Source organism: Leptodactylus fuscus, chromosome 9 (assembly GCF_031893055.1).
Source record: "Leptodactylus fuscus isolate aLepFus1 chromosome 9, aLepFus1.hap2, whole genome shotgun sequence".
In the NCBI taxonomy this organism is placed as follows: Eukaryota; Metazoa; Chordata; class Amphibia; order Anura; family Leptodactylidae; genus Leptodactylus; species Leptodactylus fuscus.
In genome coordinates this window covers 71,226,832-71,247,450 of record NC_134273.1, presented here as the reverse complement: position 1 = coordinate 71,247,450, position 20,619 = coordinate 71,226,832, and the positions used below count along the sequence as shown (strand labels likewise).

At 42.3% G+C, this 20,619-nt stretch overlaps 1 protein-coding gene across 1 annotated transcript in view; it reads left to right on the top strand.

Annotated features, from left to right (window-relative positions):
• The first annotated feature begins 7,606 nt into the window (after positions 1–7,606).
• ABCA4 (ATP binding cassette subfamily A member 4) overlaps positions 7,607–20,619 on the top strand; it is a 90,567-nt gene continuing 77,554 nt past the window's right edge. The window contains exons 1-4 of the mRNA XM_075286587.1: positions 7,607–7,690; positions 9,351–9,444; positions 11,663–11,804; positions 16,005–16,144. Coding sequence (XP_075142688.1) covers positions 7,625–7,690; positions 9,351–9,444; positions 11,663–11,804; positions 16,005–16,144 — 442 coding nt within the window. The 5' untranslated portion in view covers positions 7,607–7,624. The remainder of the gene's footprint in view (positions 7,691–9,350; positions 9,445–11,662; positions 11,805–16,004; positions 16,145–20,619) is intronic.

The window sequence follows — 20,619 nt, the reverse complement described above, 5'->3', positions numbered from 1 at the left end:
AGACACCATCTTGTATCCTCTATGTATACTGAACATGGACAGGCACCATCTTGTATCCTTTATGTATACTGAATATGGACAGGCACCATCTTGTATCCTCTATGTATACTGAACATGGACAGGCACCATCTTGTATCCTCTATATATACTGAACATGGACAGCCACCATCTTGTATCCTCTATGTATACTGAACATGGACAGGCACCATCTTGTATCCTCTATGTATACTGAATATGGACAGGCACCATCTTGTATCCTCTATGTATACTGAACATGGACAGGCACCATCTTGTATCCTCTATGTATACTGAACATGGACAGCCACCATCTTGTATCCTCTATGTATACTGAACATGGACAGGCACCATCTTGTATCCTCTATGTATACTGAACATGGACAGCCACCATCTTGTATCCTCTATATATACTGAACATGGACAGCCACCATCTTGTATCCTCTATATATACTGAACATGGACAGCCACCATCTTGTATCCTCTATATATACTGAACATGGACAGCCACCATCTTGTATCCTCTATATATACTGAACATGGACAGCCACCATCTTGTATCCTCTATGTATACTGAACATGGACAGGCACCATCTTGTATCCTCTATGTATACTGAACATGGACAGGCACCATCTTGTATCCTCTATGTATACTGAACATGGACAGACACCATCTTGTATCCTCTATATATACTGAACATGGACAGGCACCATCTTGTATCCTCTATGTATACTGAACATGAACAGGCACCATCTTGTATCCTCTATGTATACTGAACATGGACAGGCACCATCTTGTATCCTCTATATATACTGAACATGGACAGACACCATCTTGTATCCTCTATGTATACTGAACATGGACAGACACCATCTTGTATCCTCTATATATACTGAATATGGACAGCCACCATCTTGTATCCTCTATGTATACTGAACATGGACAGGCACCACCTTGTATCCTCTATGTATACTGAACATGGACAGGCACCATCTTGTATCCTCTATGTATACTGAACATGGACAGCCACCATCTTGTATCCTCTATGTATACTGAACATGGACAGGCACCATCTTGTATCCTCTATGTATACTGAATATGGACAGACACCATCTTGTATCCTCTATATATACTGAACATGGACAGGCACCATCTTGTATCCTCTCTGTATACTGAATATGGACAGCCACCATCTTGTATCCTCTATATATACTGAACATGGACAGCCACCATCTTGTATCCTCTATGTATACTGAATATGGACAGCCACCATCTTGTATCCTCTATATATACTGAACATGGACAGCCACCATCTTGTATCCTCTATGTATACTGAATATGGACAGCCACCATCTTGTATCCTCTATATATACTGAACATGGACAGCCACCATCTTGTATCCTCTATGTATACTGAATATGGACAGGCACCATCTTGTATCCTCTATGTATACTGAACATGGACAGCCACCATCTTGTATCCTCTATGTATACTGAATATGGACAGGCACCATCTTGTATCCTCTATATATACTGAACATGGACAGCCACCATCTTGTATCCTCTATGTATACTGAACATGGACAGGCACCATCTTGTATCCTCTATGTATACTGAACATGGACAGGCACCATCTTGTATCCTCTATGTATACTGAACATGGACAGACACCATCTTGTATCCTCTATATATACTGAACATGGACAGGCACCATCTTGTATCCTCTATGTATACTGAACATGAACAGGCACCATCTTGTATCCTCTATGTATACTGAACATGGACAGGCACCATCTTGTATCCTCTATATATACTGAACATGGACAGACACCATCTTGTATCCTCTATGTATACTGAACATGGACAGACACCATCTTGTATCCTCTATATATACTGAATATGGACAGCCACCATCTTGTATCCTCTATGTATACTGAACATGGACAGGCACCACCTTGTATCCTCTATGTATACTGAACATGGACAGCCACCATCTTGTATCCTCTATGTATACTGAACATGGACAGGCACCATCTTGTATCCTCTATGTATACTGAATATGGACAGACACCATCTTGTATCCTCTATATATACTGAACATGGACAGGCACCATCTTGTATCCTCTCTGTATACTGAATATGGACAGCCACCATCTTGTATCCTCTATATATACTGAACATGGACAGCCACCATCTTGTATCCTCTATGTATACTGAATATGGACAGCCACCATCTTGTATCCTCTATATATACTGAACATGGACAGCCACCATCTTGTATCCTCTATGTATACTGAATATGGACAGCCACCATCTTGTATCCTCTATATATACTGAACATGGACAGCCACCATCTTGTATCCTCTATGTATACTGAATATGGACAGCCACCATCTTGTTACTATGATAAAGGGCCTCATAGTAAAACCGCCTTTGTCTCCCATAGCAACCAATCAGAACTCTGTTTTCATTTTCTAAATTGTTCTGATTGGTTGCTATGGGTAACAGGACAGTTTGGTTGTAAGGGGAGATTTATGTATATCCCAGCCAATCACAGCTCAGCTTTCATTTTTCCACAGCAGTTTAAGAAATGAAAGCTGAGTTCTGATTGGTTGTTATAGACAACAATATTTTATCATTACACATGTAGGATATATCATCTCCCTGTAAAAACTGCCCCTAGTGGCAGATGACGGACTCCAAAGTCTGCTCCGAATGAGACTGTCTTCTGCTGCACTTTCAGGGCCTACTGCGGGCTCCTCTGTTATTATGACGGGCCAATACAATCCTGAGTTAAACGTTCAAATACAATTAATGATCGTCTCTGAGATGATCCGTTCAGTCCTGACCTCTGAATTTAAGGGGTTAAATGAGATTTTTTTAAAAACGGTCTGTCTGTTCAAGAAACGGCACCACTCTTGTCAATGGCTGTGCCTGGTACTGCAGGCGGCTCAGCTACAATACCAGTATACAATAAGAGAACTGTTTCATTACATAGTGGGGATATTTATGAAGACTGGCATATCCAACGTCAGTCTTTACATTCCCTGAGGCCTGAAGAAGAGCACTTTTTCGAGGAGGCGTACACCTCTTCATACATATAATGGCTCTTTTTCCAGGCTGCGATTTCACTAATCTTTTGTAAAGCGGCGTAAATAATGATAAATGTGGCGCGACCCCCACCCCACTATGATGAAAGTGGCATGGGAGGCGCTATTATTGTAAAAGTCACAAACCAGAGACTTATCACTTTTATTGCACCAGATTCCCGGTGAAAATTAATAATAAATTTTCCCCCATTATTTTTTTTGCTTTGGGCAATACGAAAATGAGATTATTCCAGAAAAAGGTTCTGGGAAACCCGCAAAATAATGATAATTGGCGACTAAAACCTATGTTGTCTAGGAATGAGCGCTCAGCACTGTCACATTGTACAAGAAATGAAGAGTTACCTGGAAATGTAGGTCAGCGCTGCGAATAGATGCATCAGCAACACATCATCCGACTGTATAATATAATCTCATTACACCAGATTATTCTATATAATACCCTGAATTGTTAGTCCTTGCCGATGCTGCTCCTTGTTCAGTGTTATACTGCAGGTACTGGGACGTGTATGCGCCCACAGGAGATCGAAATAGAGATCTTTGTTGTTTTTCTAACTTCATGGTAGTAGTCTGTATACATGGACATGGACACTACTATGCAATGCCTGTTGGAGGATTTATCATCTTTCATTGGGAAGAATATGCTGCATGCACTCTTATTCCAGTCCATTGGTTGCGGTGGAAAACTCAGATGTGAACAAACCCTTTGGCTAAGGCCCCACGTAGCGAGTCACAGCGAAAAAACGCTGAGGGGAAAAACGCATTGTAAACACAGTGCAGTTTTTCCTGCAGCGTTTTTCACAGAAAGTCTGCAGAGTTTTCCTTTGTGGACTTTCTGCTTCCATTATACCTATAGGGAAACTGCCCATGTTTCTGTAGGTATAATTGACATGCTGTGATTTCCAAAAACGTGATGATTTTGGAAATTGCAGCATTTCTGCTGCCCCTATTTTTCTGCAATGTGTGGATGGAATTTGCTAAATTCGCCACTTTGCAGGGACTGTAACCGTGTTTCTGCCGCAACCAAACCGCAGTGTTAGCTACACATGGGGACCTGGGGTTTGGGTTTTTTTTTTAGGATTGGTCTTGAATATCTCATTGGTAAGGGACCTACAGCCACCTCTGCATGGATCAACTAGTTGGGATGGCATTGGATCCCTGCACTACACAGTACACAGAGCCAGAATAAGACAACTCCGTGCCCTGAATAGTGGCAAGGGGCCATTACTGCAGCTCTATTCCCACTGACCTTAATGGGAGCTGGGCTGCAGTAATTGTACTGGGCCACTATATAGGTACTGGAGCTATCTGTTTATGACTCTATACACCTTATAGTACGGACAGTGGGCACAGAACACAACAGTTTATCCATATCAGCCCTCCACTATGGAGAGGCCATAAAAAAATCCCTTTGATCTCTTGTTTATAGAATAATCCTGCACTCACATATCTGTAAGAAAAGGTATCAGAAGTGGTTTAAACCCCAAGATTTTAACCTGTGTTACTCTGACCTTATACTCATAGGTACAGTATAGAGCATGATCATAGCCTTGAGGGTATTTGGTATAATTTATTTGAGTAGGGGGGAATTAATCTACAGGTTCCTTCTGTATAGGCCTCATGGACTTCATAACCAATGATAGGATATCTGGGTTTAAAGTCATGAGAAGTATAGTGTGTACATCTCAAAATAATCATGGCACATGATTACATGCATAAAATTGGCATAAATGCAATGATAAAGTCTCCAATGTCTTTGCTGGTTGGTCAGCTGTAGAGGTGTCCAGGGGTAAGGGTAACCCATGCAATACAGTACCATGTACCCCTCATGCACCCTCTATAACTACTGCTCTGTTAGCACGTACTCCCTAGGACAGGGGTACACAATGGGTGGACCACAACTGCAAGCAGCTAGACCCCTACCTCCTTGCAGCTGCATACTGACTGTGGCCTATTGACAGACTGATCTCCCAACCGCCATCCCTTGTCCACTGATGTATTACAATAGAGGCAGCATGGGTCGTCCATCTGTCATAGATGAATTATGCGCTGCTGGCAGTATTATGTTTTTGACCAACTCATTCTTTCACTATATTCCCAAAATCTCTGTGTACAGCAAAACCCTTATCCCCCTGTATTCCTCCTGCTGGATGTGTTTGCACATTCTTGGGTGCAATAAGGAGCTCAGCTCTTGGCACCGCTTATTGGTTTAATACAAAACTATTTGCAGTCTTTGCATTCTCAGCGGCCTCCTCCTTCAAAATTATGCAAGTGTTTCTTCACTAAACTTGTCAAAAGAAGGTAGGCAGCGTATCTCTGCTGACTAAAACATACTCCTCAGTATAAACAAAACCTCCCAAGGATTTCCAAACCACTTCTTATTCTTGTGATAAAGATTACATATATTAAGACATAAGTGAAATGTCTGGCAAGGCTGCTCTCATGTCAGCTTTTTCCGCTCAGGTTTAATGGAAAGTTATAATGGAAAGTTACATTTTGGATTGTTTTTTAAAAATAAATACAAACACACAAAGTTACGTTAACTTTTTAAAGATACAGTACAGCAAAAAACAAAACACACCCTTCAAACCCCGCACCCCTCACTGGATTGTCACAGTCTACACCTCTTTTTACCATCTTGAAGTCACCTCTCTTGATCAGCACTCCATATTGACTTAGTGCTCTGGTATCAATCCATGATGTCTCAGCAAAACATTGCATCAGCTAGAGACAGTGCCATCTTTGCCTGCTGGGGGAATGATCAATCCTTTTCTCTATATTCTTCTCATCCATTTGTATACAGTCACGGGACACTGCATTGTCATTATAACTGTGTGAAAGGAACCCTTAGATGGCAGCAGTGGCTGTTATACGGCAGCAGAAAATGAAAAGAATTTTCTCTTCATTTTCCACTGTGTGATCCTAGCCTTATGCTTCCTACTTAAGGTTAAGGCCCCACGATGCGAAACGCAGCTTTTTTTGTTGCAGATTTTGTTGCGTTTTTTTTGAGCCAAAGCCAGGAATGGATAAAGTAGAAGGTAGAAGTGTAAGAGCTTCCTATACATTACTCTTTCCTTTTGTGAACACTTCTGGCTTTGGCTCAAAAAACTGCAGCAAAATCTGCAACAAAAGAAGCTGCTTTTCCGCAACGTGGGGCCTTAGCCTTATAGTCTCTTACGCTAGGTTCACACCAGCTTTTGTGTCTCAGCATGAGACTTCATCCTCCATTCCACTTACAATAGGTGGAGAGAAAATTACTGCAAGCAGGGCTTTTCTCCCCGTATTTTTATTCGAAAACTGGGTGGACCCCATAGTCTATGGGTTTCCAGGTGTAAGCGCTTTTTAGGCCGGGGCCCCACGGAATGTAAACACCACAATTTGCCCGCAGCAGAAATTTGTGGGCAAAATCGCTGTGTTTTATAGTAAGGGCACAGTGGATGAGATTCTAGCAAATCCCATGCCCACTTTGTGGCAAAAACCGCCATGTGGACATCCCAAATCTGGAAATCGCAGCAATTATACTTACAGAAACACCAGCCGTTTCCTCATAGGTATAATTGTAACGAAAAGTCTGCGGAGGAAAATTCCACGAACTTTCTGTTTAAAGCGCTGTGGTAAGAAGAATGGAAATCCGAGTGCTAGTGTGAACCTAGCCTTAACTGCACCCTGTAAAATCAATTGATTTATATGGCAAAACTGAAAACTTATTTTGGATTTAGACTCTTAATCCACTAGTTAATCCATTAACTCTTTGTAGACAAATAAAAATTGAACATTTTTAAAGATATAAATACCGTATGTACTCCAGTATAAGTCGAGGTTTTCAGCACATTTTTTGTCCTGAAAAAGTCCCCTTCTGCTTATACTTGAGTCAGGGAGGGAAGGAGTTAAAGCACACAACCCCATAAACTATTATGGGGTCCATGTGCTTGCCACGGGCAGTGCGCGGCAAGCACATGGACCCCATTATCGTCTATGGGGTCCATGTGCTTTAACCCCTTCCCGACATCCAAAGCTACGGGGTGTTTACTGTTTTACACAGTAAACACCCAGCATTAATGCCCCCGGTCAGTGCTCGCATCAATCGGGGGCATTAACCCCTCCGGCACCTCAGTCAAAGCTGACTGAGGCACCATTTTCTCGGTGGTGCATGGGCGCCACCATTTTGCCGATAATCGCCAGCGCCTGGAACAAGCTCCAGGGCCGATGTCACGTTGGCATGACAGGGGAGCCTTGTAAAGGCTTCCCGGCCTGTCTGCAGTGCTTTTCTTTTGCAGGCTGCTCTATGCAGCCTGAAAAAGAAATGTCTATTTTATACAATGTATTACAATGCATTAGCATTGTAATGCATTGCATTAGTGATCAGACCCCCTAGGGTCTAACAAGTGCAAAAAAAATTTTTTAAAAATACAAAAAAAATTTAAGAATTCTGCAATATATATTACTGCTCACTATAATGTTTTGTCTTCTGTTTTAGCCTTTAGAGGACCATATACAGAAGGATGAGGTTCAGTGCCAAGGTTAAGCTGTTATTATGGAAGAACTGGACCCTCCGGAAAAGGCAGAAGGTACTGTAAGATTATAGAATATTACTAATATTAAAGAAATCACTATAATGCTACAACAATTGGACGTCCAATGGACCCATGTACAGTCAGCAGGGTCTCTAGGACTCCATTAGTGACTGTTATTATCAGGGTGCATTGTTGTCCATCAATATCACACAAGTCACAACGTATTGATGGGGAAATGATGGCGAGTACGATCATATCTAGATGGTACAATAGAAGTAACTTTTTCCTGAAAAGTCTGTTTGTTTGTTTTTATAAATATGCAAATTAGGCTCAAGTCTCATTTACATACCGGAGCCTCAGGTTTTCAAACCTGACTACAAACCCTTGGAGACTCCGGCACGCCCTTAGCCTTACTTGCATATATATATAAAAACTGGGGATTTTTTTCATAGAAATGGCGAATCTAATGGACCTTTTGGAGGGGTTATATTGGTATATGGCTATTAATCCCAGATTATGCCCTTAGGTTTCTTTGAAAACCAGGTATTACTGTATAGGGAGTGACCTTCTTATAGGTGATGTTAGAGAAAATTCCTCTTTTTCACCATTGAGGATTTATCTTGTGCATACAGTAAGTAGCCAAACACTTAGAACTCCATTGACACAATATGGAGACGTGATGCATTCTGAGCGTTACTTGGCTGCTTGTTACGCTAGTAGATAATCCCTTTAATAATAGTAATACCTTTATAAATGCAGACAAAGTGTTTGGACAAGTGGAGTGTAAATGTCACAGTATAACCTGACACCAGCGATACATCAGGGGAACTGTGAGAATCAACTACAGCCATCTCTCAGCGCAGGCAGCTTGTGCTAGGCGTGGTGCACAAACCTGTCTCAGGTGAAAACTGTTGGCAGATTTATCCTCAGGTCACAGCTGTAAAACTGAAGTAAGAGGGTCCTGTAAGGCCCCGTTCCCACGGAGCTAACGCGACGCTCATTCTGACACATAAACACGTGACAGAGTGAGGCGCTTCAAAACAGATCCCATTGACTTCAATGGGTGCCAGCTTACGCGCACTACACATTGAAATCAATGGGTTTAATAGCCTCCCATTGATTTCAATGTGTAGCCTGCGTAAGCCGGCACCCATTGAAGTCAATGGGATCTGTTTTGAAGCGCCTCACTCTGACACGTGCTTACGTGTCAGAATGAGCGGCGCGTTACTCTGTGAGAACGGGGCCTAACATTGCAGTCTTCAAAATCAGCACGAGTCTTAAGGATGAGACCCCTTATGGCAGAAAAGCTGCTCTTTTTTTGAGCCATAGCCAGGAGTGGATTGAACAGAAGGGAGAAGTATAAGAACATCTTTCCCACAGCGCTTTTTGGCTGCAGGACGTCCCGTGAGGCCTTAACCTAATGGGGTTTTCTGGACTAAAAATGTTGACTTATCCTAAAGATGGGCCATTAATATCATATCAGTGGATAGATCAGCTGATCAGAGAATGGAGCAGAAAGCAGACAGCTCTGTAACCCCCACTGATCTGATATAAGTAGCCTATAACTGTCACCATAGATAAGTACCCCTGTACCCCCACCTCCATAGATCTCCTCCATTCTATCTGTATTTCTATACTTGCTTTAATGTGTTATACGATGTAGTTGCTGTTTTTATTCATTTTGATCCTAAATGTAACCTTCTCTCTCTGACAGCTTCGCTTTTTTGTGGAAATTTTCTGGCCTTTATCATTGATTCTTGTCCTGGTGTGGCTGAGAAATGCAAACCCATTGTACGGCCAACATGAATGTAAGGAATCTCTAGTGTTTCTTTCTTGACTTTCTCGAAAATTTCCATAGATTTTGTACTGCACAAAACAACAGGTTATGAAAACTTCAGTAATATGTGTAAAATGAAGAACTTTGATGCATTTTTGATAACGCCACTTTTCCGCTGCAAATGTTTTTTTTACAGCAATTGGAAGTAGCCAGAACCCCATCCACTTCACAAGTAATGTAAAATGCTGTGGGTTCACAAATAGCATTGAAATGAAAATAGATAGGTCATCAGTGTATGATCTGTAGGGGTCTGACACTCAGTCCTGCACAGATCAGCTGTCCTAGCAGTCTCCGGGTGTCGGAAGCTTCTAGTAGATGGGCGACGCTTACAGCATCACTCCTATTCTAGTAATAGGAGTGACACTATGGTTCACCGTAACCCCTACAGATCACACACTGACTACATATCCTGTGGATAGATCATTAGTATGAAAATTCAACATGGGGACGGAAAACGCCTTTAAATCTACAAAATACAGTTTGCTTCTAGTTAACCAGAAATATTCCAAAGCCACATGAAAAAATAAAAATCTGTGTGCAATTTCTAGAAAATAATGAATGGATAGGTTAAAGTGAAGCTCTGGTTTACAGAATATATCGTTTTCTTACAGGGTTGTTCAGAGTTTGGTTTTAATGGCCTATCCTTGTAATAGGTCTATATAGTGATCCAGTGGTATTATATGGTGCTATATAGTGATCCAGTGGTATTATATGGTGCTATATAGTGATCCAGTGGTATTATATGGTGCTATATAGTGATCCAGTGGTATTACTGCATCTCAGCTCCCAGCTCCGTAGGGATCCAATGCAGCCCCAGACAGCTGGTCTGTGTGTGGGCTGTCTGTTGGCCCCCTACTGATCAGATAACCATTTTAAGGGAAACCTGTCTCTGGTCTGAAGGTAACAGAGGAAGTGGAGCTGAGCAGATTGGTATGAGGGCTCATTCACATCTGCACCCCAGGTCTCCGTTATGCCCGAAACTGGGCAGGAAACATAAACCTGCAGTCATTTTTCAAACCCATTCAAATGAATGGGTTTAGAAAAGTGTCCGGCCATGAGCGCCGGTGAGTGTTTTATGCTCTCCACAGCGAAACCGTTTTTTTTTTTAACCGGACACAAAGTCGGACATGCAGGACTTTGTGTCCGGTTTAGAAAAAAACGGTTTCGCCGCGGAGAGCACAAAACACTCACCAACGCTCACGGCTGGACATGGTCTGACATGTTTCCGTCTTCTGTCTACAGAAGATGGAAACCTGAGAACAGAGACCCAAACGCTAGTGTGAACCCAGGGTAACTTGTATTACCTTCATTTAAATCCCTCCTCTCTATTTTGCTTGGGAGTCCAGTGGGTGGTCTTATCAGTGATTGTCATTGTTTCCTGTATGATTGTAATAGTTGTCAATCACTAAGAAGGACCACCCACATGACTCCTAAGCAGAAGCATAACTTGAAGCTCCTGGGCCCTAATGCAAAATTTGTAACAGGGTTCCTACTTGCCCTGTACTGTCTATAATACTGGTGTCCTGTTATGTTGTAGAAGGGCCTTTGGGCATCCTCGAATTCCAGGGCTGGGTAGCATCCCCTATAGCTGCGCCCCATTGTATTTGCAGACTACTGTAACAATCTGCTGAATCCCTGACCGGCTAAACGGGAATATTTCTGGAAAAATCATAATATTATTGCTATGAAAACATGTTTGGCGGTGTCTATAACATCGAGCAATTCCAGGATATATTTCCACAGGGAGAACATTTTGTAAACCAGCATCAATGACTCTTCAATAATCGGTCCACGGCATTAATGTATACTTAGCGTATTACGTACGTTGTAAATATTTCCACCATTTTGCGCCTTGCAGCATTCATTTAGCCTGAGGATATTAAAGCGACAGCTGTTTATATATTTGCTTGAAAAATGTCCCACCTTATCAGGAATCTGAAAGTTTCCACCGGTCATGGTAGAGAATAAGACGTCAGGATGTGCCCCTCAGTTGCATGGGTTTAAGATATGCATACCATCAGGCAGATAAAGTCCAGACACAAGCAAAAAAAAAAAAAACTGAAAAAAAAAACCTCTTCAAATAACCTAAAAGGAATGTAGCACATAGACATCTGATGTTTTGACAAGTGCTGTTTTATACACCAAAGCTAAATTTTTATTCTTTCCCCTGTTTTTATCCATTTACACAGGCCATTTTCCAAACAAGGCGATGCCATCGGCAGGGGTGTTGCCGTGGTTACATGGAATTTTTTGCAATTCCAACAACCCTTGTTTTCGGAGTCCCACACGTGGAGAGTCGCCTGGCGTGGTATCAAACTACAACAATTCCATGTAAGCAGTCATGCCTATGTTAAGCGATTAGCCTGGATGGTAACATGTTCACATTCTCGGGGTATGTTTTTGACACGTTGACACTATATGTCTTCTTCGCATGGTGGAAAAAGTTCATTCACGGGTGAAAAACTCCCCGACATTCTTTACAAATATTACAGAATATGGTAAATGGCAAATACAGGGAGTTACCATCATTGTACAATCATGTATATGTGCGTGTGGGGCATTGTTGGAATGTATTGATCTTATCTCTATTGGACTCGATGGGAATCTCCAAAAACAGTAAGTCAATACATTACTTTGACTGTAGTTTTGTAATTTTGTGGTTTTTTTCCAGCAGCTCCCCAAAAAGTAACCGTATAGCACATGCATATTATTCAATTCTATACATTAAAGACTTAATGTGGTAGTCCGCATGCCCTGAAATCCTTGTGGACCCTCACTTTGACTTCTGGTTGTAAGGCAGGGACTCAGTGTACGCACAAAAACTACTTTGCTTTCCACTCTTTTACCCATAGTGCCCTTTGTCTCCCTGTATCGTTCATGGTGGCACATCAACAATCACATGACTACAAGGGGCTGGTAATTTTACTGTGTTCAAGGCCCAAGGTCATGTTATTGATGTCCTGCCAAAAGAATAGGGAGGGGGAGGCAAGCCTCATGTGACACTGTGTCTATACGACCATGTCAGGACAGATCTATGTATCTTTCACAGTACAGCTAAATCAGTAAGGTTTGTGATACACACGGCTGAATGCAGATGAGTTGAAACCAGGACATACCTCCTGCCAACCGGGACTGCAGGACAGGGCCCCGAATCTGGGAATGTCCCGCAGAATCGGGGACAGTTGGGAGGTATGGCCTTAGTAATAGTCAAAGTGACAGCAACAGATGTAACGATAGGTCAAAGGATGGTAATGAACCAGATAGATGGTGTGACTCTTACACTCCAATGCACTGTATTATCTATGAATTATCTGTTCTATCTCAGTCTTACTCATTGAGACCTAATCTCTCCAATCTCTCCCCACAAAGTGGATTCCTTTCCCCCTAACTTGGACATTTTATACTGCCTATAAGTCATCAGTGACCTATAGGTCTAGGGTTCCCTGTCATGAAGGTTTATCAGAACGGGCTCTCATACAGGCTAGCAGAAATCGCATAAAAAAATTATGACTGCTGGAATGCAAAAAAATGACGACATTGGGCCTGGACCGAAAGGGGATAAAGAGGAAATAAATCTTGAAACAATTGTCAGACTTTAACAGGGTTTGATCAACAGAGAACCAAGAGACATTCAGGGGTGTAACTATACGGGGTGGAGGGACAGCAATCACAACTAGGCCTTGAAGCCTGAAGTCGGCCTTGACTTGATTTTTTAAAGTGGATGTACATCATTGGACTATATAAGGGAAGACATTGACCTTATCATAACTGGTACAACTGCTGAAACTTTGGCAGGTAGCAAATTTGTGACAATGACGGAGACCATTTTCCTATTATCAACCAATATTATAGCATGTATACTTTACATCACAGGGAAGTTTTGTGTAAGGGGGGCGTTCACACTACCGTCAGTGTCCGACAGGTAGTGTCCGCTCAAAATCTGTCACGGACATTAGGAGCGGACACTAGCTGTGTCCGTGACACTTGTCATTTATTTCAATGGGCATCGGGTGCGTTCTTTTGCACTCCGTGCCCGTCCTTCCCTATCCGCAAGTAAAGATGTCCGACTTCTCAAGCGGACAGAAAAACCCTGCATGGGCACGGAGTGCAAAAGAACGCACCCGATGCCCATTGAAATAAATGACAAGTGTCACGGACACAGCTAGTGTCCGCTCCTAATGTCCGTGACAGATTTTGAGCGGACACTAGGAGCGGACACTACCTGTCAGACACCGACGGTAGTGTGAACGCTCCCTTAATAGTAGAAGATTTTGATGCCTATGCCTGTCTAAACTCAACACAACCTTGTTCTTGTAACAATACTATAGTGTATTTATTGGAATTAGCAGGTCCATGTCATGCACCTAAAGGCTAGGGCTATATAGCAACATTGGTCGCAACTCCCTTTAAAAGACCAAAGGTCCCTGTGTTGTACTACGTCACCTTCACTAATGTAAGTGAATTGAGTGGCATTGTGACCCCATTAGTGAGTGATCCAGGTAACGTTCATCACGACCCTAGGAGCTTCATTATAGGTGTGCCCCTCGGCGGGTCGCATGTGGCCCATGGGCCATAGTTTAAAGCCCCCTGCTCTAACCTAACAGGACTATTCTAGACATAATTCAGTACCAAAGGCTTTGCCGTATTTGAGGTCACCAAATGACAGGACATAGACCTTCTAACTGCGAAACTGGACAATTAGGAAAGTGTCAGATAGCAGGTACAGGCCAAAGTATATTTTTAGATGTGGCCTTTTTGGTCATTGCAGACAAAAGCCTCATTGTGTGCAAAGCCCGGATGTTACAGGATATGTAACAGGGGTGATAAGAAAGTAGGTGCTATGGTATCAGTCATGGGCCTGGTTGCCACAGCTTTGCAAGAAACCTTTGTATGAAGCCTTTGTTATTACAGAAGTTCTTTACTGATATCTTGAAGATACTGGACAGCAAATGTGCACGGACTCAAGATGTATCATGGTGACTTTTAGCAAAGGATATGCATTAACACCAAGTATTTCATGGTGGAGACACTCGATATCCTTTATCATAAGGAATGAATCCTATTGACTTCAAGACAGCTTCCCCCCCCCCCCCCCCTCAATGTTTTCTTAGACCTCAGCATGCCAAGCACCCACTGAATTCCGTATTACTTAATTAAATGGTCTGGATTTCCTTGTCAATATCCTAATGATCGTTCAAGCAGATCATTGGAAACAAGGAAGTATTAGGTTACTACAACTATGTTTTAGATATGTTGTAAATGTTTGACAATGATGGGACTTGTTTCAGGGTGAAATTAAAACTTTGGAAACCTTACATTGTCAAAGATGGCACCTCTTTCTCTTAATGGATCTCTCTATTTAGACTGTACGCTTCTAGATTAAATCTTTTCATGGTAGCTTCATTTTTCTGTGTCTGGTTTGATCGGTCACCCTTGCTCTGATATGAACAATGCTTAGGGTATACCCTATATATATGCAGAGATGTATCTACTATAAGGTTTCATTATAGGCTTCAAACTGAAGCTGCCATCACAATATAGGAGAACAGACATGGAATTTAGGCAGAATTTTAGTTCAAATGATACTTAAAGGGATTCTATCATTAAAACTTAATTTTTTCTCACTACCACGTAGGAATAGCCTTAAGAAAAGCTATTCGTCTCCTACCTTTAGATATCTTCTCTGCGCCGCCGTTCGGTATATAATCCGGTTTTCGTCGGTACGTGAATGAGCTCTCTCGCAGCATTGGGAGCGGGCCCCAGCACTCAAACAGCACTGGGGGCATCCCCAATGCTGCGAGAGAACTCTCCAGCGCCGCCTCCATCTTCTTCAGTAACGGGTCGTCTTCACATCTTCTTCCAGGGGTTGGCTTCAAACTTTTAGGCTTCAGGCCTACTGCACATGCCCACCGGCCACAAGAAAATGGCCTCTTACACAGCATTGTAAGCGGCCATTTTCTTGTGGCCGTCAGGCATGCTCAGTCGGCTGCCCGAGGCCTAGAAATTTGAAGCCACCGCCGGATGACGACACGATGAAGACCCATTCCTTAAGAAGACAGAGGCAGCGCTGGAGATTTCTCTCACAGCATTGGGGACGCCCCCAGTGCTGTTTGAGCACTGGGGACCACCCCCAGTGCTGCGAGATAGCTCATTTACATACCGATGAAAACCGGATTATATCCTGAATGGTGGCGCAGAGAAGACAACTAAAGGTAGGAGACGAATAGCTTTTCTTAAGGCTATTCCTACGTGGTAGTGAGAACAAAATAAGTTTTAATGATAGAATCCCTTTAATAAAACTAATCATTATGTATATTTTGTAGCTTTCATGTAAAATTGATGATTGCCTTTGTTGAAAAGATTAGAAACCTGTGCATAGTGTATAATCCAAGTAACCTTGTGCTGGCATCTGTTAATCTACAATAATCCTGATATATTTCATGAGAACGGCTCAGGCCCCTGAAGTTTTATCAGTTCGCAGGTCTAGTATTTTCTGTAACAAGTAACCATTTGTTCTTTGCTTCCTCTAAGCCTTGCAAGAGCTTATAAAGATGCCCAAGATGTACTTTTGGAGAAGCCTGAAATAGAGCATCTTAGCCGGATCTGGAAGGAACTGTATACTATATCCAATTTTATGGATATCATTCGGACTAACCCTGGAAAAGTTTATGGTAATTTCAAAGTCACTGAACTGTTCACTTAGAATTAGAGTTTATCATCCTGGCAAATATAGAAGACTAAATTATAAGGTTTGACTTTTTAGGTTGTAAATTGCAGAGCAAAAAAACATACAAAGGAAACCAATGGCAAACTCAGTTCATAAGACGGTATGGTATTAGATGTAGGCAGATGGTCTCAGTAGTTATCCCCAAGTTACCTCTCCACTCATTAATAGATAATGACTGCACTTAATTAAATGACCTAGTATTGTGGTAATAATAATATGTATCCCAAAATCATCCTCTTACTTGTCTATGTTTCCTGAAATTAATTCAAAGAGAAATTGTTGGCACCACCCTAAAGCTATGGTCATATAATGCTATTGGGATTAGGGGATTCTGTCCCCCATTCCACGCTATTTGGGTCCCCAAGGGGAACTGAAGAACGGAAACCCCAAAGCTTGTATGGGCCTAATGTAAATCATCCCCCAACTGTCCATGAATAATGAGTAGCACATGGTTCATAGAGTTACAGTATATCCTAATCCATGACAAAGATGTACAACCAAAGATACCAGACCACCCCTTAGCACAGCCTTCTGAATTTTGAGCAGTGCTCTGTATAATTAAAAAGACAGGGTATCCTTCAGCAGAACTCACCACCCTTCAGCAGACCGCATCAACAGACCCCAGAACCCTTCAGTGGTCCCTAATGCCCTTTAACAAACCCCCAACACCCTTTAACAGACACCAGCAAACTTTGACCGACCCTGGCATTTTTAAACAGACCCTAGAGCACTTCAGTAGACCACAGCACCCTTCAACAGACCACAACAACCTAGGGCTAACCCTAGCATACCTTCAACAGGCCCCAGGACCCTACTGCAGATCCAAGTGTCCATCAGCTGATCCCTAACACCCTTCAACAGCCTCCAGCAATCTTTGACAGACTTCAACACGCTTTAGCAGTGCCTAAGTGCCTCAGTGCCTTTCAGTAGACTCCTGCACACTTCAAAATAATAGACTCCTGCACGCTTCAACATAGTAGACTCCTGCACTCTTCAACATAAACTCCTGTAAGCTTCAACATAGTAGACTCCTGTATGCTTCAACATAGTAGACTCTTGCATTTTTCAACATAGTAGACTCTTGCATGCTTCAACATAGTAGACTCCTGTATGCTTCAGCATAGTAGACTCCTGCACGCTTCAACATAGTAAACTCCTGCATGCTTCAACATAGTAGACTCCTGCACGCTTCAACATAATAGACTCCTGTATGCTTGAGCATAGTAGACTCCTGCACGCTTCAACATAGTAAACTCCTGCATGCTTCAACATAGTAGACTCCTGCACGCTTCAACATAGCAGACTCCTACAAGCTTCAACATAGTAGACTCCTGCACTCTTCAACATAGACTCCTGCACGCTTCAACATAGTAGACTCCTACATGCTTCAACATAGTAGACTCCTGCACGCTTCAACATAGCAGACTCCTGCATGCTTCAACATAGTAGACTCCTACAAACTTCAATATAGTAGACTCTTGCATGCTTCAACATACTAGACTCCTGTGCGCTTCAACATAGTAGACTCTTGCACTCTTCAACATAAACTCCTGTAAGCTTCAACATAGTAGACTCCTGTATGCTTCAACATAGTAGACTCTTGCATTTTTCAACATAGTAGACTCTTGCATGCTTCAATATAGTAGACTCCTGTATGCTTCAGCATAGTAGACTCCTGCACGCTTCAACATAGTAAACTCCTGCATGCTTCAACATAGTAGACTCCTGCACGCTTCAACATAATAGACTCCTGTATGCTTGAGCATAGTAGACTCCTGCACGCTTCAACATAGTAAACTCCTGCATGCTTCAACATAGTAGACTCCTGCACGCTTCAACATAGCAGACTCCTACAAGCTTCAACATAGTAAACTCCTGCATGCTTCAACATAGTAGACTCCTGCACGCTTCAACATAATAGACTCCTGTATGCTTGAGCATAGTAGACTCCTGCACGCTTCAACATAGTAAACTCCTGCATGCTTCAACATAGTAGACTCCTGCACGCTTCAACATAGCAGACTCCTACAAGCTTCAACATAGTAGACTCCTGCACTCTTCAACATAGACTCCTGCACGCTTCAACATAGTAGACTCCTACATGCTTCAACATAGTAGACTCCTGCACGCTTCAACATAGCAGACTCCTGCATGCTTCAACATAGTAGACTCCTGCATGCTTCAACATAGTAGACTCCTACAAACTTCAATATAGTAGACTCTTGCATGCTTCAACATACTAGACTCCTGTGCGCTTCAACATAGTAGACTCTTGCATGCTTCAACATAGTAGACTCCTGCATGCTTCAACATAGTAGACTCCTGCACGCTTCAACATAGTAAACTCCTGCATGCTTCAACATAGTAGACTCCTGCACGCTTCAACATAATAGACTCCTGTATGCTTGAGCATAGTAGACTCCTGCACGCTTCAACATAGTAAACTCCTGCATGCTTCAACATAGTAGACTCCTGCACGCTTCAACATAGCAGACTCCTACAAGCTTCAACATAGTAGACTCCTGCACGCTTCAACATAGTAGACTCCTACATGCTTCAACATAGTAGACTCCTGCACGCTTCAACATAGCAGACTCCTGCATGCTTCAACATAGTAGACTCCTGCATGCTTCAACATAGTAGACTCCTACAAACTTCAATATAGTAGACTCTTGCATGCTTCAACATACTAGACTCCTGTGCGCTTCAACATAGTAGACTCTTGCATGCTTCAACATAGTAGACTCCTGCATGCTTCAACATAGTAGATTCCTGCACGCTTCAACATAGTAGACTCCTGCACGCTTCAACATAGTAGACTCCTGCACGCTTCAACATAGTAGACTCCTGCACGCTTCAACATAGTAGACTCCTGTATACTTCAACATAGTAGACTCCTGCACGCTTCAACATGGCAGACTCCTGCACGCTTCAACATAGTAGACTCCTGCATGCTTCAACATAGTAGACTCCTGCTTGCTTCAACATAGTAGACTCCTGCATGCTTCAACATAGTAGACTCCTGCACGCTTCAGGCTTCAACATAGCAGAATCCTGTGCGCTTCAACATAGTAGACTCCTGCATGCTTCAACATAGTAGACTCCTGCACGCTTCAACATAGTAGACTCCTGCACGCTTCAACATAGTAGACTCCTGCACGCTTCAACATAGTAGCCTCCTGCACACTTTGATCGACCCCAACACATATAGACAGAGCCATTTATCCTTCAGAAGATCCAGCTCATTCCCCTTAAGAATACAGAGGTTCTTCCCTTTCTCCCTACTGATCATCTGATAAGAAACAGACTTTCAGGAATGAGGAAAGAACCAAATGGTCACAAACAAAAAGTGATGCAAACTAAATAAGCTCATTTCTGTCATTTCCATTAGTTGACACAACCTTGTGTGCACCCTGCTGTCCTTCACTATGTGTGAAGCAAGTCTTTGTTTTGCAACTAATGTGATATCATTTTGCCTGAAGGACAAATCCTATACATAGTAGGAAGGGAAGGCATTAGCTGCTTGATGCTCATGGAGAACATTCAACAAAGGATCAAAACTGGAGAAGTGTTAATTCTGTCCTTCAGATTTCTGCATGTAAGACAGACCCACATGTCTGTATATCCTCAAGCTACACGGTAACAGCCACTTCATTAGTCAATGTCATTCTTAAGTGGGGCTTTAAAAGACCCTGTTGAATGGCAAATACCAGAAGACTGAAGATTTTAAACAATTGTAACCTGTCTTCTGTTACTTTGTCCTGGCGTATAAGCTAAATTCCATTCAAGCTGCAACATTCAGAAGACCATTCCCTTTGTTCTTTTCTGGTAGCAAACGTGTATATGGAAACGCGTGCAACACGTCACTATATGGAAACGCATGCAGCACGTCACTATATGGAAACTCGTTCAACACGTCACTATATGGAAACGCGTGCAACACGTCACTAGTCAGAGCTTTCACCTGCTGGTTATGCTGCAATATCGGTGTAGTCTATTAGGCAAACTATAGAGCTTTAATTTGGCTTTCATCCTACATTTGCAGGTTGTCCGGACTCCACGTTGCATATTGTCATAATAATCCTGATGATGATAGGACTACTCACTGGCGATGTAGCTCTACGTGTATATACAGATATGGCAGAGTTGAATTTGTGCTTTGACTCTTTCATTTTTGCATTATTAGTAGGTTTGCAGTTCTAAGTAAATCAATTGATGTCACATATAGCCAGATCCAGTCTTGTGGGCCCCAGTGCAACAATATCTGTAAAGCGCTGCGGAACATGTCACCAGCATAAATGTAATATAAATAACCCAATAGAAAGTGTTTAATAGTCAGCACCTCAGTTCCATAAGTTGTTACTGACACACGTACCGCATGAAGAGATGAACCCAAAATTTAATCCATTTAGTATCATA